This window comes from Podarcis bocagei (assembly GCF_964188305.1).
Source record: "Podarcis bocagei genome assembly, chromosome: 4".
NCBI classification, from domain to species: domain Eukaryota; kingdom Metazoa; phylum Chordata; class Lepidosauria; order Squamata; family Lacertidae; genus Podarcis; species Podarcis bocagei.
This window is the reverse complement of record NC_138128.1, coordinates 98,671,262-98,697,859: the sequence shown is the minus strand read 5'-3', so window position 1 is coordinate 98,697,859 and position 26,598 is coordinate 98,671,262. Positions and strand designations below refer to the sequence as shown.

Sequence of the window (26,598 nt, the reverse complement as noted above, 5' to 3'; positions counted from 1 at the left end):
GAACAGTTGGCCAGAAATAAAAAGTTCCAATCTTAAGCTCTGGGGACATTGTGTGGGGTTTTGCTTGGCATGCAGTGCTGTGCTTGCAAAGGAACCCTGTTCACACACTGGTTGCACAACAAGGCATTGCAGACTGGCCAGGTCCCAAAGAGTTTTTAGGTGTGTCCAGCCGAATATTTTTACTTTGAGCAGAGGGCGCTGAAAGCAGAAACTGCTTTTTCAAACTCATTAATTTCACAAGAGACGAATAGTGTGGCAGCTTGGAGGATGGGTTCCTATTTGAGAAACACATGCTCAAAGCACCTCTGGGCATTTAGAACTAGTTGCATTGCTGTTTGGAACTGGGCCATAATGTGTAATTTATTGCATATGTTAATGATACCACATCTTAAGGAAACTTTTAAAAAAAACAACGTTGGATTTTCATACCTGGGATTTTTCATGACAGTTTATGTTGGATGCTAATTCTCTGTGATGATTTCCAGAATATTGAGTGAGTAATTAAAGAAATGGATTGTAAGACATGGGTGTGGAACCTGTTGAGTTCCCAGATCCAGGTGGCGACCATTTCAGGCGCATCCAATGGACATGCGTTTGCGAACGCAGGAGAACTTTTGGCTCTGGAGGAAGGTGTAACCGGGTCAGGGTGGAATTGTTCACACCGCCAATGCTCATGTGGGCTGGGAAAGGAACCCCTGTGTGAAATGGTTGCCGCCTGTTCTGGTGTACTACAACTCATATTAACCCAGACCACTGACCATGCTGGCTCGAACTAATGGGAGCTGGGAGTCCCATCAGGAACTGGAGAGTCACAGGTTTCCGACACTTGCTGTCAGATCATGCCTTACATGGGGTGGTGGTGGTATTTTGTGAAACAGTTTTTGTACCCAATGCACTGCATCCTAAATTGTATTCCTGAGCTCCACTACTGTGTTCTGTCCCTGAGCATTTTCACTAGAAATATTCTAGCTTGCCTCCAGAAATATCTCCGAATGTCATGAGGAACTTAAGTATTTTGCTGGGGACTAAGATGGTAGGCTTGGGTAGGTCTGCTCATGGTTCAGGTAGAAAGATGACTGCCCAGGAGGAGTCACTGAAGTATGCTTCAAGGCTTAAATTGTTCTTAGAAAGTCGCTTCTGGTATTGTCTTAGAAACAGTTTTAGGAGGGGAAAGTGGTGAGGAAGCAGTTTTGGGACGAGGAAGTGGTGAAGTGGTGCAGTTTCTGCCTTTGAATGCAGTCAATAGAAAGGAGTCAGTTTTTCAAAGTGAATTTTGTCAAAGTGAAAGCATTGTCCTCTAGTGTGAAGTGTCTGTTGTAATCAACTTTGGATGCTATTTAAAAACAATTTAGAACATCCATGTGTGTATCAAAGTTCAGTTTAAGTTCAGCTAATCTGCTCGGATCTTAAAACATCACATTAGCATGGGAGACGATTATGTAATAGGGTCATGTGATCAGCTAGGCAGGGAAATGTTTTCCTGTAAAATAATTCTCCATTACAGTGGTGCCTCGCAAGACGAAATTAATTCGTTCCGCAAGTTTTTTCTTCTTGCGAGTTTTTCGTCTTGCGATGCACGGTTTCCCGTAGGAATGCATTGAAAATCAATTAATGCGTTCCTAGGGAAACCGACTTCAGACCAGGTCCGGGGACAGTCTGTCCCCCGACCTCTTCTGAAGGCTGGGGGGGGGGACAAGGGCTTTTCTTCCCACCCCCAGCATTTTAAAATCGCCCCGGGACAGCGGAGGACTTCTCCGCTGTCGGGGCGATTTAAAAGCCCCTGGGAAGGCAGGCAGGGGGGACAAAGACTTTTGCCCCCCGCCAGCCTTCAGAAGAGGTCCTGGACCTCTTCTGAAGGCTGGCGGGGGCGAAAGTCTTTGCTCCCCCCGCCTGCCTTCAAAAGCTGTCCGGCCAAGGCTTCGCGGACCTCTCCGCCAGCAGCGGCAGCGCTGCCGCTGCTGGCGGAGACTTGCCGGCATGCCGAAGCCTGCGCGCAGCGCGCCCAGGCTACGCGGACCTCTCCGCCAGCAGCGGCAGCGCTGCCGCTGCTGGCGGAGACTTGCCGGCATACCCCCTGCTTCGGGATGCAGACTGCCGCCCCAAGCCTTGCGCACAAGGCTTGCCGGCATCTCCCCGAAGCAGAGGACGGGCTCCGCAGCTCACCCCCTGCTTCGGGATGCAGGCTGCCGCCCCAAGCCTTGCGCACAAGGCTTGCCGGCATCTCCCCCAAGCAGAGGACGGGCTCCGCAGCTCACCCCCTGCTTCGGGATGCAGGCTGCCGCCCCAAGCCTTGCGCAAGGCTTGCCGGCATCTCCCCCAAGCAGGGGGCGGGCTCCGCAGCTCACCCCCTGCTTCGGGGTGAAGGCTGCCGCCCCAAGCCTTGCGCACAAGGCTTGCCGGCATCTCCCCGAAGCAGAGGACGGGCTCCGCAGCTCACCCCCTGCTCGGGATGCAGGCTGCCGCCCCAAGCCTTGCGCACAAGGCTTGCCGGCATCTCCTCCAAGCAGGGGGCGGGCTCCGCAGCTCACCCCCTGCTTCGGGGTGCAGGCTGCCGCCCCAAGCCTTGCGCGCAAGGCTTGCCGACATCTCCCCCAAGCAGGGGGCGGGCTCCGCAGCTCACCCCCTGCTTCGGGATGCAGGCTGCTGCCCCAAGCCTTGCGCAAGGCTTGCCGGCATCTCCCCCAAGCAGGGGGCGGGCTCCGCAGCTCACCCCCTGCTTCGGGGTGCAGGCTGCCGCCCCAAGCCTTGCGCGCAAGGCTTGCCGACATCTCCCCCAAGCAGGGGGCGGGCTCCGCAGCTCACCCCCTGCTTCGGGATGCAGGCTGCCGCCCCAAGCCTTGCGCACAAGGCTTGCCGGCATCTCCCCCAAGCAGGGGGCGGGCTCCGCAGCTCACCCCCTGCTTCGGGGTGCAGGCTGCCACCCCAAGCCTTGCGCGCAAGGCTTGCCGACATCTCCCCCAAGCAGGGGGCGGGCTCCGCAGCTCACCCCCTGCTTCGGGGTGCAGGCTGCCACCCCAAGCCTTGCGCGCAAGGCTTGCCGACATCTCCCCCAAGCAGGGGGCGGGCTCCGCAGCTCACCCCCTGCTTCGGGGTGCAGGCTGCCGCCCCAAGCCTTGCGCGCAAGGCTTGCCGACATCTCCCCCAAGCAGGGGGCGGGCTCCGCAGCTCACCCCCTGCTTCGGGGTGCAGGCTGCCGCCCCAAGCCTTGCGCGCAAGGCTTGCCGACATCTCCCCCAAGCAGGGGGCGGGCTCCGCAGCTCACCCCCTGCTTCGGGATGCAGGCTGCCGCCCCAAGCCTTGCGCACAAGGCTTGCCGGCATCTCCCCCAAGCAGAGGACGGGCTCCGCAGCTCACCCCCTGCTTCGGGATGCAGGCTGCCGCCCCAAGCCTTGCGCACAAGGCTTGCCGGCATCTCCCCCAAGCAGAGGACGGGCTCCGCAGCTCACCCCCTGCTTCGGGATGCAGGCTGCCGCCCCAAGCCTTGCGCGCAAGGCTTGCCGGCATCTCCCCCAAGCAGGGGGCGGGCTCCGCAGCTCACCCCCTGCTTCGGGGTGCAGGCTGCCACCCCAAGCCTTGCGCGCAAGGCTTGCCGGCATCTCCCCCAAGCAGGGGGCGGGCTCCGCAGCTCACCCCCTGCTTTGGGATGCAGGCTGCCGCCCCAAGCCTTGCGCAAGGCTTGCCGGCATCTCCCCCAAGCAGGGGGCGGGCTCCGCAGCTCACCCCCTGCTTCGGGGTGCAGGCTGCCGCCCCAAGCCTTGCGCGCAAGGCTTGCCGACATCTCCCCCAGGCAGGGGGCGGGCTCTGCAGCTCACCCCCTGCTTCGGGGTGCAGGCTGCCGCCCCAAGCCTTGCGCAAGGCTTGCCGGCATCTCCCCCAAGCAGGGGGCGGGCTCCGCAGCTCACCCCCTGCTTCGGGGTGCAGGCTGCCGCCCCAAGCCTTGCGCACAAGGCTTGCCGGCATCTCCCCCAGGCAGGGGGCGGGCTCCGCAGCTCACCCCCTGCTTCGGGGTGCAGGCTGCCGCCCCAAGCCTTGCGCGCAAGGGTTGCCGACATCTCCCCCAAGCAGGGGGCGGGCTCCGCAGCTCACCCCCTGCTTCGGGATGCAGGCTGCCGCCCCAAGCCTTGCGCACAAGGCTTGCCGGCATCTCCCCCAAGCAGGGGGCGGGCTCCGCAGCTCACCCCCTGCTTCGGGCTGCAGGCTTCAGAAGAGGTGCCTTCAAAAGCCGTCCGGGACAGCGGAGAAACGCGCTGCCTTTCTCCGCTCTCCCTGGAAGGCAGGCAGGGGGGAGCAAAGACTTTTGCCCCCCCGCCGGCCTTCAGAAGAGGTCCTCTTCTGAAGGCCGGCTGTGGGCGAAAGTCTTTGCTCCCAACCGCCAGCATTTCCCTATGGGCTTTCGTCTTGCGATGCAAGCCCATAGGGAAATTCGTCTTGCGAAGCGCCTCCAAAACAGAAAACCCTTTCGTCTTGCGGGTTTTCCGTCTTGCGAGGCATTCGTCTTGCGAGGTACCACTGTACTTAATCCTAAAACTCTTGCAGTCAGGTTTTGCATATTGGAGCATTACAACTATGTTCAGACATGAGCTAAAGCATGTTTGGTCGAGATCATTGTGGGTAAAAATAATGACTTGCAGGCAACTTGCTAGTAAGTACTTAATAGCCTTAACTGAGGCTAGGCTTCTTCATCCAAGTATCTGATCAGTTTTATTCTATCTAGTTAGTAAAGTGATGCCTTTTTTAAGCTATTGAAATTTTGTTTGTTGTGGGTATTGCATTTCCTAGAAAGCAGCACTGTCATTATTTATCAAATAATCATTGAAGAGGCTGATAATGTACTGGAAATGCCAATTAATTTATTTCCACGTCATCAAATATTCTATTTCAAGCAATCATGGTTTGCTGTGCTTTGACACCACATTTTCTCAGCCAAACTTACACCTGTAGTACTATTTCTAGGTAACATGTTTGGCCTCTTTCTGATACTTTTGAGGTATATTATATTCATAGGCCAATCCTGTGAGTGTTTGAGCTGAAGCATTTTTTGGTAAATGTGCATACAATTGCAACATTATTTTCCCAGTCTGATTTCTAGTCATTTCAGTATCTTTTAAAATTTTGGAAAATATTATAATTTAACTTTTAACAGTTGTGATGGTTTCACTGTTGTGGTGTGGGTGCCTATGGGTGTGTAAGTGGGTAACTAATATAGATGATGACATTCTGTGTGTAACCCCCGATCCTATACAGATAATTTCCTAAAATTCTTAGGAATATCTGACTGATCATTAGGAGATGGTCATTAGGGCAATCATTACTGGAAGCCCCCTCAGAATGATACTGTGTCATGATATGATGGCATTCCAAGGAGAAAAATGTGGCTGTTGAGATCGAGATGAGCAGCACCATTGCCAAAGTCAGTCATCCCCCCTTCAAAAAAAATTCACACATTTGGTCATGAGAAATTAAAAACAAAAGTACGAGATTGGCTCCATTATTTCCAAATAATGGAGGTATATAAACAAGACAGGAAAATTGGCTTCCAGGTGGAGAAATCAAAATTAGAAACGGAACTGTTAGAACCCAATGTTAAGAATTTGTCAAGAATGTATAACTTGTTGCTGAAGTGGAATACACAAGACGAAACAGTTAAATCAGCTATGTTTAAGTGGGCACAGAACATTGGTCACAACATTATGTTTGCTGACTGGGAATGGTTGTGGAACACCGGTATAAAATTTACGGCATGTAATGCCTTAAAGGAAAATATTATGAAAATGATCTATAGGTGGTACATGACCCCAGTCAAGCTTGCAAAAATCTATCATTTGCCTGACAATAAGTGTTGGAAGTGTAAAGAAACTGAAGGTACTTTCTACCACCTTTGGTGGACGTGCCCGAAGATCAAGGCTTTCTGGGAAATGATATATAATGAAATGGAAAAAGGTACTAAAATGTACTTTCCCTAAGAAACCAGAGGCCTTCCTCTTGGGCATTTCTAACCAATTGGTGTCAAAGAAAGATAGAACTTTTTTATGTACGCTACTACAGCAGCAAGAATACTTATCGCAAAGCTTTGGAAGACTCAAGATCTACCCACTCTGGAAGAATGGCAGATGAAGGTGATAGACTATATGACATTGGCTGAAATGACTGACAGAATCCGTGAACAGGGGAAAGAGACGGCGGATGAAGATTGGAAGAAATTTAAAACTTATCTCAAGAAATATTACAAAATTAATGAATGCTAAAATGTTGAGGTTTTTAGTAAGAAAAGAAGATTACAGCGACAAAGGATTAAGTAAAGGAAAAGAACAAATAAGGGACAAATTTGATAAAATTAAGTTTAGGATTTGCTGAAACAATTTTGGAGATTGGGATGTAGAAAGGGGAGGTTTGGGGGAGTCAGAGAAGTGAGGTTTATGAAAAAAGGAGATGAAATTATACATGTTTGTTTGTTTCTTTATTTGTTTGTATTGTTTATAAAAACTTTGTAAAACCAATAAAATTTTTTTATTAAAAAAACAACAAAAAAAATTCACACGTTTGTCCCTCCTGTTTGGTTCTCCCCCCAATTCTGAGCCAACGTTTCCCTGAGCTTTTCATGGGGAGGCATTGCCATAGCACAGAGGACTGGCTGCCCTCATCATGTTCTGCCGCTCTACTGCTCTCTCTTCCCACAGATGCCCTTGGCTTCCAACCTTGATGGTTTCAGTTTCCAGCGTGAGCTCAACAGTTTCCGTGCTTTGGGTGAGACTTGGAAGGCTAGCAGCTTAAAGGAAGGCTAGGCGATTGAAAAATCTGAATGCTCCTTTAAGTAGTCCACAAGAATCAATAGCTGTCCATTGTTCAAAATACTTTTCTTCTCCAAAGTTGGCTTAGTATAGCATATAGCTGAAGAAGAACATGCAACTTTGTGGTGGTTGTTTTTGCAGTCAAGTGGTTTATAAATTGTGCGACATAAATAAGAATGGTAGGTTTAAATCTGGATCAAGAGTACACTGTAGTGGTTCTAGGGGTTGCTCGTGCGTAAGCCGGTGCAAACACCTGGCTGGGTTGCCTGAGTGAACCTTTTCTGTCCGGACAGCCACTCACCCGTGCCTGTCTCAATCGCTGGCAGAATCCGTCAGTGGGCGTTTCTTAAACTTCTTCCAGCAAAGAAGCTCTTTGACGCCTAGTCTCCTCCTACTCTCTCTGCGCGAAAGCCTTCTGCGCAAGGAGGGCGTAGGCAGCAGAGGACCCCTACTCTCCCCGCTGGTCCCCGGCAAGGAGTCATGGGACCGCATCGCCGCTTCCCCCATCTGCCCCCCTTCTCCACTGGTGCTACGCTGATTTCCTTCCCCAGAAGATGTGCTGCTTCTCTCCCTCCCGGGACGCTCTCCGGAACCCCTCTGGATCTTGCTCTCTCCCTCCGGCACTGATGGCAGTTCCCTGACATACACATAAGTAATTTTGCCAAGCCTTTTGAGCACCTGGTGATGTGAGTTAATTATTTTTAATATTCTAAGAATGAGTGACATACTCTTTCCCTTTGAGATACTGAATTCATTTCCACTCATTTTTTATACAGCTTTGTTTTGTGAAACTGAGTCTAAATGTGTCACAGCTCCCTCATTTTTAAAAAGTAGTCTGGACTATTAAGGATGAAACACAATCCAGTTACACTTCTCTACTGCTGTAGAGATAAATGCCAGGGCAATTGCTTTTGTGCTGAGTGGGGGAAGGCAAAGTCAATCTCTTTCATCAGATATGTTAAGGTACTGGCTGTTCTTCTAATCATTGTATTGTAGGAGACTGGAGTGAGTCATCGCTAGCTTAATGTTGGTATTTTAGTATCTAGTTTATTTTTAAAAAGTCCTGTGTGAGTAGAGATTTTTCTGGCGTGGTCGTTGCTATGACTTCATAATATTTCCCCAAATATGCCTGTTCCTACTTTCTCACCATGTAGCATCAATGATATGTACAAACCTTAAAATTAATATTAGCATAACTTGATGTATCATGAAGAAAGTGCTTTATTCAAAAAATATTATGACTTGTCTGATGGGAAAGAGTGTGTGTTTCTTCATTGCTGTATTAACTACTCCCAGGTTCCCTTGGCATGTAAACATTACAAAGTCATAAGGCTGAATTCTGAAAGGTAAATATTTCCATAAGGTTGGTCTCGGAAGCCAATTTATTAAAAACAAAAGGACATTACTGTATATAAGTTTGAAAAAGATCTTATAATTTGGAGGTTTGAATGACTTTCTTCATCACAAATGAAAATTTGGGACAGTAGAAATTTAAATAGAGCCAAGGCTGCTATGGGTAAGCTCTTTGCTGTCTATCAGAGTTGCCTGGCTAAAATTTCAAATTTTTGGTGGTAGCAGTGTACCGTATTTTTCGCCCTATAAGACGCACCGGCCCATAGGACGCACCTAGTTTTCAGGGGGGGAAATCAAGGAAAAAAATATGATTTCCCCCCCGCAGCTCTGGGAGCAGTGGACAGGCTGCACGCAGCCTGTGCGCTACTCCAAGACCTTCTCCCTGCTTTTGCGGGAGGTGGCGGAATTCCCCCACCTCCCGCAAAAGCCCACAGGAGCCCCACTTGACTCCTGCGGGCTTTTCGACTAGGAGGGAGAAGGGACTGATTCGGCCAGTCAGTCCCTTCTCCCTCCTTGGGGAAAAGCCCCCAAGAGCCGCTTGCTCTTTAAAGGGTGCACGGCTCCTGCAGGCTTTTCTAGGAGGTGGGGGAATTCCCCCACCTCCTAGAAAAGCCGGGGAGCCCCTTTAAAGAGCGCACGGCTTTTGCCTGCTTTTGCAGGAGGTGGGGGAATTCCCCCATCTCCCGCAAAAGCCCGCAGGAGGGAGAAGGGACTGATGCGGCCAGTCAGTCCCTTCTCCCTCCTTGGGGAAAAGCCCCCAAGAGCGGCGTGCTCTTTAAAAGGTGCACGGCTCCTGCAGGCTTTTCTAGGAGGTGGGGGAATTCCCCCACCTCCTAGAAAAGCCGGGGAGCCCCTTTAAAGAGCGCACGGCTTTTGCCTGCTTTTGCAGGAGGTGGGGGAATTCCCCCATCTCCCGCAAAAGCCCGCAGGAGGGAGAAGGGACTGATGCGGCCAGTCAGTCCCTTCTCCCTCCTTGGGGAAAAGCCCCCAAGAGCGGCGCGCTCTTTAAAAGGTGCACGGCTCCTGCAGGCTTTTCTAGGAGGTTGGGGAATTCCCCCCCTCGTAGAAAAGCCAGCAGAAGCCGCGGAGCCCCTTTAAAGAGCGCACGGCTTTTGCCTGCTTTTGCGGGAGGTGGGGGAATTCCCCCATCTCCCGCAAAAGCCCGCAGGAGGGAGAAGGGACTGATGCGGCCAGTCAGTCCCTTCTCCCTCCTTGGGGAAAAGCCCCCAAGAGCGGCGCGCTCTTTAAAAGGTGCACGGCTCCTGCAGGCTTTTCTAGGAGGTTGGGGAATTCCCCCCCTCGTAGAAAAGCCAGCAGAAGCCGCGGAGCCCCTTTAAAGAGCGCACGGCTTTTGCCTGCTTTTGCGGGAGGTGGGGGAATTCCCCCATCTCCTGCAAAAGCCCGCAGGAGGGAGAAGGGACTGATTCGGCCAGTCAGTCCCTTCTCCCTCCTTGGGGAAAAGCCCCCAAGAGCGGCGCGCTCTTTAAAAGGTGCACGGCTCCTGCAGGCTTTTCTAGGAGGTTGGGGAATTCCCCCACCTCCTAGAAAAGCCGGGGAGCCCCTTTAAAGAGCGCACGGCTTTTGCCTGCTTTTGCAGGAGGTGGGGGAATTCCCCCATCTCCCGCAAAAGCCCGCAGGAGGGAGAAGGGACTGATGCGGCCAGTCAGTCCCTTCTCCCTCCTTGGGGAAAAGCCCCCAAGAGCGGCGCGCTCTTTAAAAGGTGCACGGCTCCTGCAGGCTTTTCTAGGAGGTTGGGGAATTCCCCCCCTCGTAGAAAAGCCAGCAGAAGCCGCGGAGCCCCTTTAAAGAGCGCACGGCTTTTGCCTGCTTTTGCGGGAGGTGGGGGAATTTCCCCATCTCCCGCAAAAGCCCAAAGGAGGGTTGGAGAGCAGCGGCAAGGCGTCGCGCGCCTTCCTGCTGCCCCCCATCCTCTGGGGCTGGCGATGGGGGAAGCGCTGCTTTCCCCACCGCCAGCCTCAAACCCGGGTTGGAGAGCAGCGGCAAGGCGTCGCGCGCCTTCCTGCTGCCCCCCATCCTCTGGGGCTGGCGATGGGGGAAGCGCTGCTTTCCCCACCGCCAGCCTCAAACCCGGGTTGGAGAGCAGCGGCAAGGCGTCGCGCGCCTTCCTGCTGCCCCCCATCCTCTGGGGCTGGCGATGGGGGAAGCGCTGCTTTCCCCACCGCCAGCCTCAAACCCGGGTTGGAGAGCAGCGGCAAGGCGTCGCGCGCCTTCCTGCTGCCCCCCATCCTCTGGGGCTGGCGATGGGGGAAGTGCTGCTTTCCCCACCGCCAGCCTCAAACCCGGGTTGGAGAGCAGCGGCAAGGCGTCGCGCGCCTTCCTGCTGCCCCCCATCCTCTGGGGCTGGCGATGGGGGAAGTGCTGCTTTCCCCACCGCCAGCCTCAAACCCGGGTTGGAGAGTAGCGGCAAGGCGTCGCGCGCCTTCCTGCTGCCCCCCATCCTCTGGGGCTGGCGATGGGGGAAGCGCTGCTTTCCCCACCGCCAGCCTCAAACCCGGGTTGGAGAGTAGCAGCAAGGCGTTGCGCACCTTCCTGCTGCCCCCCATCCTCTGGGGCTGGCGATGGGGGAAGCGCTGCTTTCCCCACCGCCAGCCTCAAACCCGGGTTGGAGAGTAGCAGCAAGGCGTCGCGCGCCTTCCTGCTGCCCCCCATCCTCTGGGGCTGGCGATGGGGGAAGCGCTGCTTTCCTCCACCGCCAGCCTCAAACAGCAGACTCTCCTGGCTTCAGCGGAAGCAACGCGAAGCCTCCGGAGCGCAGGCTTCGGAGGCTTCGTGTTGCTATCGCTGAAGCCAAGGAGTCTGCATTCGCCCCATAAGACGCACCCACATTTCCCCTTCATTTTTGGAGGGGAAAAAGTGCGTCTTATAGGGCGAAAAATACGGTAATCCTTAGCTAGAACTCAGCATGGAGGTTTGGCTATGTTTTGGTCTGTATGAATAGCAGTTTTCATGACATGCACCTTGTTCTGCACTTGATATCTAGGTGTATTTTGTAATTGACAACCATGAAAACACTTTCCTGTATGCATTGAACAAATCTTTTGGTTCAAATCTGTTCTGTGTGAACTCAAAATTAAGGGCTTTTGCTAAGCATTTTGCTTCCAAAAATGACATGCATTGATTATGATCCAGGTGGTGGTGAGATGGTTGACAAAGAATGTTCAAGCTTGGCAACAAAAAATGATTTCTGTAAGTAGCTGGAATATAGTCCAAGTCGACCTGAGCACATGAGGAAAGTAGGGGACCAAAAATCCTTACTGATGCCATTTAAAATTAGAAAACAGCCGTGCCTAACTGCTGTAATGTAACCTTGCTGGTACATTGGCCCTGGGAGTTTGTATTCTTACTTCAGAAGCTCCAAGACTTGCTTGCCCCTAGACCTGTTGGCTTTGCCTGGAGACTGGATGCAAAACAGGTGACTTGGGCTTTGTTTACACATAACAAGAAACCAGACTGGCTTAACGTGAACATCCTTGCTTTCTGGGAGGAGATTGTAAACACTCTGCTTCCTTCTTGTCCTTTTTTGGTCAGTTCAGCATGGCACTTAACCCGAGTTTGGCTTATCATCCAACTCCGGGTTCATGGGTGAGCTGTCTGCTCCTTCATCACCATCTGTAGAGAAGGTTTGTTCCTGGGTACAGACTGTGGTTAAGGAGGAAAGAGCTTTACCAGCATTCTGGGTTCAGACGATACGCTAATCCAAACGTTGACTTGGCTACAGAGGAGAAAAGTGGATGTGAGCTCCTTTCTTGGAGCCAGCATGTTTGTGCAGTCCTGGTAAAAGTTTGGCTTACCGTGACATGTGAACCAAGCCATTAACTTAATATTTCGCTTGAGTATTTTACTCTTCTGACAGTTCAATCCTGCCAGATATGGCTCTGTATAATATAATATAATATAATATAATATAATATAATATAATATAATAATATAATATAATATAATATAATATAATATAATATAATATAATATAATATAATATAATATAATATAATATAATATAATATAATATAATATAATATACATAAAACAAATGTCTTTCTCTCTCTCTCTCCACTGCAAACTTAAAATAATTTTAATTCTTTAAAAATGTGCAAGTTCAATTCTTTGTTCCGCTGATCTTTGTATTTCCTCTCTACAGACTTTGAAGAACTCATATTTACAAGACTCCGGATTGCACTGGGTGCATAGAGATGTCCGACTCGTATTATGATTCTGTTGGAGAAGAGGTTCCTAGTGACAGCTTCTGGGAGGTAATTAAGAAAAAAAAGGAAACAAGATGTTTTTTAAAAGTACAGGTAGCTATGTTGCACCATAAGAAATCCCAAAATCTGTATTGGAGCGACATTTTTATTAGACCAAGCAAAATACCATAAAAGAGTGTGCTGGCTTTTGGCTTCTCCAGAACTCGTCCTCAGGCTGACTGGTAAATGGGTTATGTGCCCTGAGTGCTTGTGTTTGGGAGGTGGGGAAACAGCATTTTCTGGGTGGGGTTGCACTCCCTTGAAAGGAGCAGCCCACAGGTTGGGCTGCGGTCCTGGATTCAGCATTCTCACTGGAGGCTCTGGTTGCCTCAGTGGCCACGAGTGTCATTTTCCAGCTCCAGCTGGTTCACCAGCTATGGCCTCATTTGGACAGAAATGACTTGGCCTCTGTGCTCCATGCTCTGGTAACTTCCAGGTTGGATTATTGCAGCGCCCTCTATGTGGGGCTGTCACTGAACTCGGAAACTTCAATTGATTCAAAACGCAACTGCTGATGTTCCATTTAGATTGCATATAAACCCTGTTTTAAAACAGCTGTATTGGTTGTCTCTCTTTTATCAGGGTTTCAGTTAATCTGTTTAAGGAATTATTGGATTCAATACTATACAAAATGTGTGAATGGATTAAGTCATATACTAGACTTTTTCTGCCTGTGTTTTCTCAGTTCAGTATTGACTTTAATTTTATACTTTACATTAGAAATATTATTTATTGCTTATTATTATTGTCTGCCACCCTTCACTCTAAGGTCCCAGGATGGGTTACAACATTAAAACACAATATTAAAAACACATGAGCCTACGATTTTTATCTGCCTTGGTAAACCCCCGCCCCCCCAAAAAAACACCCATGTTGCTGGCAAGCTGTGCTGCCCTCACAAGCTTTGTTGGCCTGTAGAGCTTTCAGTTTGTGTCTGGGAAATCTAAGGCCGGGTCTCTGTCCATTCGTAAAGCTTTCTTGACAGCCTTGGCAAGCTACTATTTCCACTTAGCTTACCACATAAGGGTGTTGCACAGGTAAAATGGGAACTTCAGTGTCATGTAAGCCACCCTGACCTTCATAGAGGAGGAGCAGGCTAAGAATATGCAGGTTCATTAGATTTAAAATCTGTCTTCATTGGGGAAAGTAACCATTGATGGGAATAACATTATTGAAGTACAGACCTCCATTCAAGTGGTGTGCCTCTGAAAGTCTCTGGATAGATTGCATCTTTAAATTGCACTGTCATTGTCAGTCTTTCTACTGTGAAAAATATCACATTTTTGTGCTAACAGTAGATTTACCCTACCCCATATGTTTCATTCCTGGCTATTTGTGGGGTGTTCAGGAGTGCCTCCCCTTTGGACCAGCTTGGTTACAGCCAAACCCAAATAGAGCTCTACCCTTGTTACCCCTTAGGGTGGGGAGGTGAAGGAGATTTCAGAGAAGTGGTTGACTTAATTCTTTATCTTTACCGTGAAATATTTGGGAAATATACCTGTTTCAATTAAGCTGACTAGTGCTGTTCCACTTGTTCATTAATCATCAGAAGTTTGGGTTGAGTGGTAAAGTTGTCAAGTTTTCAGGTTTTTCTGGATAATGAAATCTCTCTAACTGGGGAGCTGACCAACAGAATGGCAATTTAGGTTTGATAAGTAACTGGCGCGGGCGGCGCTGTGGGTTAAACCTCAGCGCCTAGGACTTGCCGATCACATGGTCGGCGGTTCGAATCCCCGCAGCGGGGTGCGCTCCCGTTGCTCGGTCCCAGCGCCTGCCAACCTAGCAGTTCGAAAGCACCCCTGGGTGCAAGTAGATAAATAGGGACCGCCTACTAGCGGGAAGGTAAACGGCGTTTCCATGTGCTACTCTGTGCCGGTTCGCCAGAGCAGCTTCATCACGCTGGCCACATGACCCGGAAGTGTCTGCGGACAGCGAAAAGCCTATAGAGTGAGATGAGCGCACAACCCCAGAGTCTGTCAAGACTGGCCCGTATGGGCAGGGGTACCTTTACCTTTACCTTAAGTAACTGAAACTGATGAACATTGGAGGAGAAAGAGATCTTGGAGTCATTATAGATAGCACAATGAGAATAGTAACTTGGTGTGCAGCACCTGTGAAAGACTACCGTAATTCTGTGAGAGGGATAATTAGGAAAGGGAAAAAGGGAAATAAATCACCGGTATTGTAATGCTGTTACGCACTTTGATTATATGACCCTATTTGGAATACCACATAGGGATGAAGCAGGGTTGAAGTATCCAAGGCATAGCCCGACGTGCTTTTCTCAGAAAGGCTATTGTGGAGCTAGATAACTTTCACAAAAGGGCAACCAAAAGTATCAAAACCAAAAGCCTCCAAAAGTTTCCAAACTGTCTTCAGAGGCAGCCCCACATATAACACATGACAGTAATCCAGCTAATGTTGGGGAAGGTAACAAGTAGGTAAGCTTGTGATGTTCTGCACTTGGTCGCAATAGCCATTGGCTGGAAGTGAAAGAGTTCCACAGCTCATTCCACATACCAAATGAACTTCAGAATCTATCCTTGGGATTGCTTTTCAGACTTGAGATTTTTAGAAATCATTTTGATATGACATAACTTGTCTGCTGTTTTAAAGAGAGAGCCCACTGAATGTGTCTAAGCCCTTGGTTCATGTCAAAGTAGCTTTCTGACTGCTGGTTATAACACAAGTAGAAACTGATTCCAGATGTAGTCTACAAAATAACTAAATGGGGGAGACCTGGTGGGAAGAAACGTACCTGGTGGAAAGCTGAATTTTCCTCTTTTCTCCACCAGCTGCATTTATAGATCTGCTAGCCAAATCTCAAGATTCCGTTTGCCCCCCAAAATATAAAAATATCGATGTTAAAAATTTAATCTCCAGCTTTCATGTTCTGCTACTAGGGATACAAATGTGAAGGTTTTGAAGTATTGCTACATTTCATTTTCTGCTTAAGCAAACTATCGCATATGCCTTTGCATATGCTAAGCACAGGAAACCAACTGGTAACATCTTTCCGCTTAGTAAAAACAAAGTATGGTTAACGTTTTGGATCTTCTTTGTAAACAGTGCTTTGTTCAAATTTTGCTTGCTGGATTGCAAAGATCAAAAACTATAAAATGCTCTCAGAGGCTATTTTCCATCAGAAGCATTTGACCTGAAAACAAATGACACATTCTTTTCTCTTTAGCAGCCAAGCAGAATAAATTTCCCAGTAGCTTCCCCCCGCCCATCCTCAGTTATATTTGCATAGTATCATCATGGCCCATTGTTTCTTTTTTTAAACTAGATTCCTGTTTTGCAGATAGAACCCAGACTCTATTCAGTCATCACGACAGACCGTGGTGCTGGCAAAACGGAATCAGAAAGTTCAAAACCATGGTGGATTGCGGTTTGCAAACCATTTGTGGTTTGCTGTGATGTCCAGATTGGCAAACCATATTTACACCTGTTGTTCTACCTCCAGAAAATAATTTGCTATGACCCAAGTGCTGAGAGGATGGAATACAAAAGCAGATGAACTGGTCTGGACCATACATTGCCTGTTATTTGCATTGCAAGCTCATCCTACTGCTTTCTGGCTTGTCTGAATTGAGCCTCAGGTTCTGCTTGCGTGGGCACAACTATTTGCCTCTAGAATTTGTCAATAACTTTGCTATTGTAGGAATTATGCAGCCTTTAAATATCAGAGGCAAGTCTTTTTATTTACTTATTACATAAAAGTTATATACTGCAGGATTGTAAAATACCTAAAAGCCATTTACAAAAATATAGAAACTTTTTGAAAGTAACTGAAGTGTGTTCATGATTGCATTTTTATCTCTGACTTGCATTTACAGTACTTTTTTGTGTTATAAAATGAGGGTTTTTTACTCAAAATTTAAGTTAAACATGGGGGGTGGTCTTATACATGGGTAGTGCAGAGGGGGGACGGGCGATTGGTTGCAGCCGTGAACAGGATCTTGTGATTGGGTGGGTGAATGGTGTCTGCTGCAAGGGCTGCTTTGTCAGTTGGGTGAGTTATTTGCAGTTAGTTGCGGATGTGTAAAGGGCTGCTTTGGATTGGAATTGTTAGCGTTTCAGTTGAGTGAGAGATTTTCGGCATTCACCCCCACAAGTTGTCCAGCAACTGGGCACTCCCCCCCAGAAAACAACTCTTGTCAATCCTCCCCGAAAAAAGCTCAACAGCTTTGGGCAATCTCCCCCCCCTCTAAAAGCTTGACAACTCTGTGCCATCTCCCCCCATTTTCTTTAAATCAGGGACTGTGATCTGAAAAACTGGCAGTGATCTACCCCTCTTGAAATTGTGCGCAGATAAAGGAAAGAGGGAGGGGGTGGAGCCGAATGCTCCTTTTCCACCCGCGGACAAAAATGAGCCTGCGACTGACTTCTAACAACTGCGGGTCGGCCTGTCGATTGTGGTTGACCTGTTGGACACCCCTGCTTTAAATTTAGTCCCCCAAAATAGGGGGCGTCTTATATATGGGGCCGTGTTACACATGGAAACGTACGGTGGTTTGGCTACAGTATTTAATTACCTTCTGCCTCCCCTCCCCCACACTCTCCAAGGCCATGCAAGTGAAGTTCCTGTGAAGTTCCCATGAAACCTGACTGCAGTTTGTGGAAGTTCAATCCAGGAACCACCTTCACAGTTTATAGGCAGCTCCCATTGCACTTTGAACTTAAGTGTGGCTTACATAAAGATGCCACAGGTCACCAGTGAATCTTAGCAATACAATATAAGATTTAGTAGATACCGAGTAAATAGCATTAGGGATTTGACTGTTGTGTGCATGAGGATAGTGCTAAAAGCAGATTGTTTACAATGGACCAAAAGGTCTAAAGGGTTTCCCCTTCAGGTGATACTGTTCCGTATAAGCTGTGCCAATTGCAAACGTCACTTATGATGTACTCCGTATTAAGTGGAAATACTTGCAAGTGTATTGCCAGAAGGGAATGCGCAACAAGGACATGGTGTCCGTTTTGAGTTTGGCAAGACAACAGCTTCATTTGTAAGAGAGAATATTTGGCAGATGTATTTGTATGCTAAGAGGACTTCAAATTTCACTCCTGTAGGGAGTCTCCTGTGATTCTGCCAATGCAGAAACTACAAGGGCTCAGAATACCTTTTAGTAGCAGTGAGAGTCTAAGCTTCACTTTCCTGCCCCTTTGAGGGTTGCCAACTGAAAAAACATTTGTATGAATTTCTTTGCCAGGAACACCATGTCAAACCATGTTTTAGTGCAGGCTCCTGAGCAGGAGATTGTGGCAGCTTTGCTCCTATAATCATTTTGCTGCTGTGCTATGTTAAGCCACAAGCCAGGGTTTGGACGACACACTTAAGACGAACCATAGCAGCGTGCCTGAGGGCAGCTCTTACCCTTTTCTGTGGCTTTAGAGGCAGGTCTACATGGCGGGTGGGTGGGGAAGGAACTGGATGGGGTGAGAGACCCTAAGGGGGTTGTTGCCATGACTTTCGAATCTCGCAGAATGAAGCTGTGATAACCCCAGAGTCTTGTCCTCTGCTAGCTGCAATGAACTGGTTGACTAGGTGGACTCTGGGGAAGTGGTGCAGCAGCCTGGAGGCTCTCAGGAAGCCGCAATAGGCCTCCCCAGAGTAGTCCTATTTGGCTCCTAGGTGACTGGCAGTTAGAAACAAGCAGTGCTTTCATTCCCACATCAGTCCTCACAATTCTGCTGCCCACCCCATACACCCTTGGACGTGATGCCTGTTCTCTTGCATGAGGAAAGGACTGCGGACAAACCCTTATTCAGGACAGGGTAATAATAATAATAATAATAATAATAATAATAATAATAATAATAATAATAATAATAATAATAATAATAAAAAATTATTATTTATACGCTGCCCATCTGGCTGGGTTTCCCCAGCCACTCTGGGCGGCTTCCAACAAAATATTAAAATACAGTAGTCCAAACATTAAAAGCTTCCCTAAACAGGGCTGTCTTCAAATGTCTTCTAAAAGTCTGGTACTTATTGTTCTCTTTGACATCTGGTGGGGGGGGGGGCGTTCCACAGTGCGGGTGCCACTACCGAGAAGGCCCTCTGCCTGGTTCCCTGTAACCTGGCTTCTCGCAGGGAGGGAAGCACCAGAAGGCTCTTGGAGCTGGACCTCAGTGTCAGGGTTGAACGATGGAGGTGGAGACGCTCCTTCAGATATACTGGACCGAGGCCGTTTAGGGCTTTAAAGGTCAGCACCAACACTTTGAATTGTGCTCGGAAACGTACTGGGACCCAGTATAGGTCTTTCAAGACTTGTGTTATGTGGTCTCGGCGGCCGCCCCCAGTCACCAGTATAGCTGCCGCATTCTGGATTAGTTGTAGTTTCCGGGTCACCTTCAAAGGTAGCCCCACATAGAGCAGGCAGGTAGGGTCTCAGCCTGCGTACCAGGTGGAGCTGGTAAATAAGCAGCTATCCTATCTTTAAAAGACATCTGAAAGCAGCCCTGTTTAGGGAAGCTTTTAATATTTAATGCTGTATTGTTCTTAACACTTGATTGGGAGCTGCCCAGAGTGTCTGGGAAAACTCAGCCAGATGGGCAGGGTATAAATAAATTATTATTATTATTATTATTATTATTATTATTATTATTATTATTATTATTAAAAAGGCAGTGTTGGCTCTATGGAACACTCTTGATTTTTAAGATCTTTCTTACAGACTGTGCTCTAGGCTTTGTCTTATATGAAAAATATGCTGCTGGTTACAAATAAGGCCAGCAACACTTCAACATTCCTAGCTAGCTCAATTGTTCATCTGAATGTAACTGTTAGATGATGATGATTATTATTATTATTTTACAAAATAACAGAACTCTGGTAAGTATGACGAGTTCTAGGTGTGTAAGGGAATTGGATTTGGTCCTCAATAGGAAACACAAATAAAATAGTATTAGGAAAGGTGATTATGGTACTTTAAGCTGGCTTTCTTGGATAAGAAAATGCCTACTTTTTTAACACATCAAGTGCAGCAAGATTGCTTATAGCTAAAAATTGGAATTCTCTCAAATCTTGACTCCTTGGTACATACCTGAATGTATTTAGGGAATATTTCACTGCATTCAGAATCATGGTCATTTAATAGTATTTGATTGCTTGCGATTGGCATTACAAACTGATTTTCAGTACAAGTTTCATTTTTGTAATTAACCTAAGAATGGTTGTCACGTTTCTAGGAACAGAAAAACAATTGGCGTCCATTTTAAATAAGAGGTTGGATTTGTTGCCGTAGATGTGTTTTATATAAATGTTTCTGTCTCTCTTTTTAGGTTGGAAACTATAAGCGGACAGTGAAACGCATTGATGATGGTCATAGACTTTGCAGTGATCTGATGAACTGCATTCATGAGCGTGCAAGGATAGAAAAGGGCTATGCACAGCAGCTCACTGAATGGGCGAAAAGGTGGAGACAACTTGTAGAAAAGGGTAAAGGGAACTTTTGTCTATTTTGCGTGTTTATGTTTTCTGTGTCGATGGCAGTGTGCAAGTCCACTTATTTTAGCGGGTTAGTAGGAAGCACTGAAAAAAGTGCAGTAACCCTGGATACCATCCTTTTTCCAAAATGTCAGTGAGTAGCTGTTTGTCCAGATTTCAAAATCTACCCATCTTTTTTTTAACACAAGTGATTTGGTAATTTACTTGAGTCTAGCTATCCTTAATTAAATTAGCCCTCTATTTAAAAAAGGTGAAATAATAGAACCCAACAAGTTATGAAAAACACAAATATAGGTCCTGGAGTAGATTTCTAAGAAGGTTTAAGAGAAAAAAATAGAGTGAATGCAGGTTCAGTCATAATGGGTACCTAAAAATATATACCTATCCTTGGACCAAAGGGTTCACTGATTCAGGGATCGATTAAAGAATATTTAAGTTTATCTGACCAGTCTTAGGGTGTTGCTGCTTAATGCCAGGTTGGTGTTATAGGATTTGTCATATAGGGTTTGATCCTTATTGAAAGAACTGACCTAGCCTGCGTTACTGAAATCTTGGTGGGTGATCTAGAAGGCATTGACCATCCTCCTGCCTTTCAGCCTCTTTGCATGGTCTCAGATGGTGTGTTAAGGACCCCCTGGCTTATTCTGGGGAACCACAATAGACACACTAGGTGTTGTCAGGCCTCTGTATGTTCACAGTAAACCATTAACTGCTTTATTATGAAGTGAATGTAGTCACTATAGTCCAGGCTTCCTCAACCTCGGCCCTCCAGATGTTTTTGGCCTACAACTCCCATGATCCCTAGCTAGCAGGACTAGTGGTCAGGGATGGTGGGAATTGTAGTCTCAAAGCATCTGGAGTGCTGAGGTTGAGGAAGCCTGCTATAGTCCTCCCTTAAAAACTCAGGATAGTGTGAGAAAAATGACTTCATTTGCTGCTTTTTTTCCATCTTTGTGATCAGGGCCCCAGTATGGTACCGTTGAAAAGGCTTGGCATGCATTTATGTCTGAGGCCGAAAAGGTGAGTGAACTACACATAGAAGTAAAAAGTGCCCTAATGAATGAAGACTTCGAAAAGATAAAGAACTGGCAGAAGGAGGCATTTCACAAGCAAATAATGGGTGGATTTAAGGAAACCAAAGAAGCTGAAGATGGATTTAGGAAAGCTCAGAAACCATGGGCCAAAAAGCTAAAAGAGGTAAGTGATTGTTATGTACTGGGTGTTCCTTGCAACTTTGTCCACTGTTACACCTCTCCGTGCTCTTGTATCCAGGCTGCATTGGGTGCTTTCACATAGAACCATAGAATTAAAGTGTTGGAAGGGACCCAAGGGTCATCTAGTCCAACCCCCTGCAATGCAGGAATCTCAGCTAAAGCATCCAGGACAGATGACCATTCAACCTGTGCTTAAAAACCTCCAGTGACGGAGAGTCTGCCACCTTCTGAGAGAGCCAACTCCACTGTTGATCATGGTCAACAGGTCCTTGCTTTCTGGTCCTTGAAGCAGAGAGGCACAGTAGGCTGGACTGTTGATCTCTTTTTAGGAAGAACTGAATGTTGCAGAAGGACATCCTTGCATCCAGTTCTCCCGCTTCTTTCCTCTTTTCTCCTGCCCATAGTGTGCTGTTTCTTGACTGGAGAATGCAGCAGGGCCCTGTGCCTTCCTCAAGAATCTCTTCTTTCCTCCTGGCGAGAGCGAAAGTCAGGAATGGAGTAATGTTGCAGCAGTTGGCTCCACTGCTATTTTTCTCACTCTCTAGGAAAATTGTGGCCAGTGCTCATTTCCCTCTGGTCTTAAAGCCACAGAGAGCCAAACATGTGTTTAAGTCCTTGACTACAAGTTTTTGTTGTATCTGTAGATTGGAAGTAGCGACTGAAGTCTCATTTTGTCTTGTATGAGCAAACAATTCTCCATTCTTTAAGTGCTTCGGGAAGCTGCTCACACATGCTTTCTCCCTGCAAACATATAGACTCCCTTTTGGGTGTCCAGGGGCAGGGCCAGCAACAGGACCTCTTCACGTGTGTAATGTGGGAAAGGGTATTTATTGGCGCCTCAGTTTTGCTCACTACTTTTCAGCAATATAATGATCAGGTTATCTGAAGATATTTTGATACCTCCTTAAGTCCTACAACAATATTTCCCCTCAAACTTTCTAATCTATGGTGGGTGCTTATAGTGATGCTGTACAAAGATGAAATTATTGTTAAAACATGTCACTTAGGTCGAAGCTTCTAAGAAAGCATATCATGTAGCCTGCAAGGAAGAAAAGCTGGCCGTATCCAGAGAGACTAATAGCAAAGCTGACCCAGCCCTGAATCCAGAACAACTGAAGAAACTGCAGGACAAAGTTGATAAGAGTAAACAGGATGTCCTTAAGGTAAACTGTGTGTTACTCTGAACATGCGAACTTTACAAGCATTTCTTCCAGGTGGAAAAATGGAAATACTACTAGGTAGATTAGTAAATATAAGTGATCCTAGCACAAGGGTAAAAAATTGTCACCTTCTGTCTCATATTATTAGTATCCTTATTCTATTCAAATTAGGGTATTTGGAGCGTACATGTGCACACTTTCACTCTCACTTTGCTGTTCAGTTGTATGAAGTGTTCTTCTCTTCCTGTTGCATTCTAGATATGCCAGTGGCATTTTGTGTGTGTGAATGAACTACGTATTGCACCTCTGAGAGTGCTCCAACAATTCTTTGGTGAGAGAGCCCTGCAGAGATTTGAAATCACAGAACATGCAGCAAAGGAAAGCATGGAAAGAGATAGTCTGTTAGACCTTTCAAATTCCCCCTTCTAAGTTGCTTCCAAAGTTACCCACTTCCATCAGCATAGAAAAAGACCACATGTTAAACATGGCTTACTTAAACACTCTGCAAAGAGCAGCAAGAAAAGACATAGAAACACAAAGATAGTCGGTTCACATGGTGGAAAGAGAATGATGATACAGGATGAAGGGCTATAGATATTCAATTTTTTATTAATAATAGTACATGATGATAAACTATGCTTTATCACACAGCCAGAGACTGAAGTGAGGCAGTCAACACAATTAGAACTGTGCTAATGGGACACGGGTGGTGCTGTGGGTTAAACCACAGAGTCAAGAAGGTCGGTGGTTCGAATCCCCGTGACGGGGTGAGCTCTTGTTGCTCGGTCCCTTCTCCTGCCAACCTAGCAGTTCGAAAGCACGTCAAAGTGCAAGTAGATAAATAGGTACCGCTTTGGTGGGAAGGTAAACGGTGTTTCAGTGTGCTGCTCTGGTTTGCCAAAAGCAGTTTAGTCCTGCTGGCCACATGATCCGGAACCTGTACGCCGGCTCCCTCGGCCAATAAAGCGAGATGAACGGCACAACCCCAGAGTCGTTCGCGACTGGACCTAATGGTCAGGGGTCCCTGTACTAATGGGAGACAGGTTGCCAAACTTGAGCCTGGATATCTTAGTGGCATCCACCTGTAGACCTAACCTTAGCTTAGCTCTTCCGGGTCACCTGTGAGCAATCCAGTGCGGCAAGGTTAGTCTTGCCTGTGCCATAGCCAGCTTGGTCAGACGTAGTTCCCCAATTAGCTGATCTGATTTGGATTTGTCTGTTTGTTTTGTCTTTAAGACGAGAGAAAAGTATGAAAAGGCTCTGAAAGACCTGGACAATGCAACACCTCAATATATGGAAAATATGGAGCAGGTTTTTGAGCAGTGTCAGCAGTTTGAGGAAAGACGTATCCGTTTCTTCCGAGAAGTGCTGTTGGAAGTTCAGAAACATCTTGACTTGTCTACTGTTCCAGGGTAAATGTGTAAGCTGAAAGCCATTGCATACCAAAGTTGTCTTCTAACAGTAAATTATGCTAGCATAGCTCACTATTTAAAGAATATAGAATTGGGGTGACATAACCTGTATTTAAACATTTTTTCTGTTGAATTTACTGACTTCTGAAGAGGGTTATAGGAAGACCTTGTGATTTTCACAAGCTAGTGATTGTGACTGGCTTCATTTTAAAAGCTACCAGTGATTTTTCTCTTAGTGTTTTACTTAGAGAGATCTTAGTTGATTTGGTTAAATCTGCATAAATTTGAAGATTCAGTAAGGGAAAAAAAGTCTTCTTAGGAAGCACGCACCATCATGGGTGCAACCCTCCTTTGTGAAAGAGAAGGGGCTTCCAAAAAGGGGTCTTCCGCCCTCAGTTTTGTTAGCACTTTTTGAAACTGCTTGCTTGTTTATTAAGTAGAAAGTAACAATAAGAAAACATGATGCTGACAAGCTGGGAACAGAATGGTAAATATTAATTAATTAATATGATTTATTTTAGTTTAGAGCGTTAACAGTACTAACAGGCTTATTCAGGAATAAATAAATAATAAAACAGAAATAAATACAATAATGATAAATAGTATTACATGCATATGCTTTGTAACATTATGATAATGGTCTACCCCCAATTTTATCCTCATAACATTCCCAAAAGAATTGTTTGTTTGTTTATTATCCCACCCTTCACCACAAGGTCCAAGAATGAGTTACAGTAGTTTATTTATAGAATATTAAGTTCGGTTTTAAACAAATACAACCCAAAGGTGAATTCCCTGTGTGGGAGATATAGGTAGACAGAGTATTTTATTAAAGTACCTTTACTAAAGTAATTAAAATAATTTTAAAAATTAAGCAGGGCAATGTTCTAAAGGCTTTTAATAGATTAATCAGTTAGATGGTTGTAAAGATCAACTTGAGTGAGTTTATGATAATGGGAGGGTAGAGCAGGCATAGGCAAACTATCTCAACCTCGGCCCTCCAGATGTTTTGGGACTACAATTCCCATCATCCCTAGCTAACAGGACCAGTGGTCAGGGATGATGGGAACTGTAGTCCCAAAACATCTGGAGGGCCGAGTTTGCCTATGCCTGGGGTAGAGGGTATTTTCTCTAGAAAAAACATTCAACAACTCCTGCCGTCAGCCTCTTTCTGTCTTCAAGATTTTTAGTGGTGAAGTACTGGCCGCAAAACAGAATAATTCCATATAGCTTCTAACACACTTAGGCATAGCACTAATCTTTCCAGGAAGGAAAAACTAATTGTATGATAGTGTTATATACAACTTACCCTATCCCCAAAGACAGGTAGTTAAAGAAATTAAACTCTTAAATACTTATAAATACAATTGGCCACTGAAAGATGCCCTTGCTCACACCCAGCTTCAAAGCGTTTTTTTCCAAATATTATTGATCAGCTGCTTATACGTCTCTAGAAAATACGTTTAACAGCTAAAACACATGACCAGATTTTTTTTTTGCTTATTATTACTTGATTAAACTATAAAGTAAACTTCTTATTTTTAGTTTTTTTCTCCCTCTCAGTTATCAGGCTAAAATGGATGCAGGTATGTTGCTAGTCTCAGTTTTATCACTGAAGTGTGCAGTGCAGTAGTGCAAGCACTGACCCAATCCCCTTGTTAGTAAAAAAACCAGCCTGTGTGTTAAACATTTGTGAAATGTTTCTCTCTGCTAGTTCGTATTTAAGTAGTAATACCAAATAGTAAGTCTGTTGGTGCTGCAGTGAAATGCCTAGTAGATGTGCAGATCTAATAACAGAATTCACCTTGCCCTTGGGAAATACTCTCACAATAAAGTTTGCACAAATTTTATAGTTGATCTGGTTTGTGTTTTCCATCCAGATTGACTAATGTGGGTTGAAGCAACAAAGCTCTCTCTCTCTTCTAGCTGATGATGAATATGTTTAACTGCACATAAAAGGTTAATATTTTTGTTAAAACAGTGGTATGAAAATATTCATCAGCTGTTTATAGAACTGATTAAAAAGACATTACTCCTTTTTCCTATCTACTACATGTCTGTATTGTACCGAACCTCATGCAGATGTTATAGGATAATACCTAGGCAAAACATTGTATAGCTGAAACCTTTCTGATTTGCTCATTGCAACTTCTAAATCAGCATGTATTACTTAACAGCTATAAAAATATCTATCGTGAATTGGAGCAGAACATCAAAGCAGCAGACACTGTTGAAGATCTGAGGTGGTTTAGAGCTAATCATGGTCCAGGCATGTCCATGAACTGGCCCCAGTTTGAGGTAAGGACTTGATCTTCTGTTGCAGCCTTTTCCTGGTGGGACCACAAAATGGTGCTGCCATGCCCCCCTCAATGGGGGAAAAGGCACCTCCATCTGCCCTGGCTGCCACACACTCACAGAGGGAAGCTCTTGGTGACTGGACAAGAGGCTATGCCAGTGCAAAGAGGAACTAAGTAAGAATAGCAGACTAATTTTGAAATAATAATTACTGGACATTTGCCAGGTACCATAGGAGGGACTGGTGGGCAAAAGGCAACCGCTGTTGTAACGTTTCTGTGTTCAAAATTAACCAGCAGTTTTATGGTTCAGGTTGTGACTTAGCCATTTGAGAGTTTCTCCTTCGGAATCTTGATCATGTTTGGCTCATGCTCCTATTTGGAAGAATACACTAGGAATGAAATAAGTTAAATATTATCCTCATGTTGCTGTTTTGTTTTAAAGAGGTGTGAAATCTACGTCCTTTTTAAATGGCTTCCAATACAAATGCATTACAGCATTCAGTGTAAGCTAAGCCAGATCTTTTTACCAAAGACCCTACGTGAAAAAAGCACGTAAGAAACCAAAGTGCTGCCATGTGCTCTCAGGATAATATTAGCAAATTATTGCTGCCTTGGTAATGTTTTTTTCATTGTGAGCTAGATAATATGCAAAT

At 46.3% G+C, this 26,598-nt stretch overlaps 1 protein-coding gene and 1 long non-coding RNA gene across 4 annotated transcripts in view; one reads left to right on the top strand and one right to left on the bottom strand.

Annotated features, from left to right (window-relative positions):
* The window catches only part of PACSIN2 (protein kinase C and casein kinase substrate in neurons 2), a 55,866-nt gene that overhangs the window by 15,355 nt on the left and 13,913 nt on the right, over positions 1-26,598 (top strand). For all 3 annotated transcript variants that reach the window (XM_081191762.1, XM_081191761.1, XM_081191760.1), the window contains exons 2-7: positions 12,301-12,412; positions 19,697-19,853; positions 20,824-21,059; positions 22,084-22,239; positions 23,473-23,648; positions 25,826-25,946. In XM_081191762.1, the coding sequence (XP_081047888.1) occupies positions 12,353-12,412; positions 19,697-19,853; positions 20,824-21,059; positions 22,084-22,239; positions 23,473-23,648; positions 25,826-25,946 (906 nt within the window). In that variant the 5' untranslated portion in view covers positions 12,301-12,352. The remainder of the gene's footprint in view (positions 1-12,300; positions 12,413-19,696; positions 19,854-20,823; positions 21,060-22,083; positions 22,240-23,472; positions 23,649-25,825; positions 25,947-26,598) is intronic.
* The window catches only part of LOC308585878, a 98,901-nt gene that overhangs the window by 70,688 nt on the left and 1,615 nt on the right, over positions 1-26,598 (bottom strand). The gene's annotated exons all lie outside the window — the stretch shown is intronic.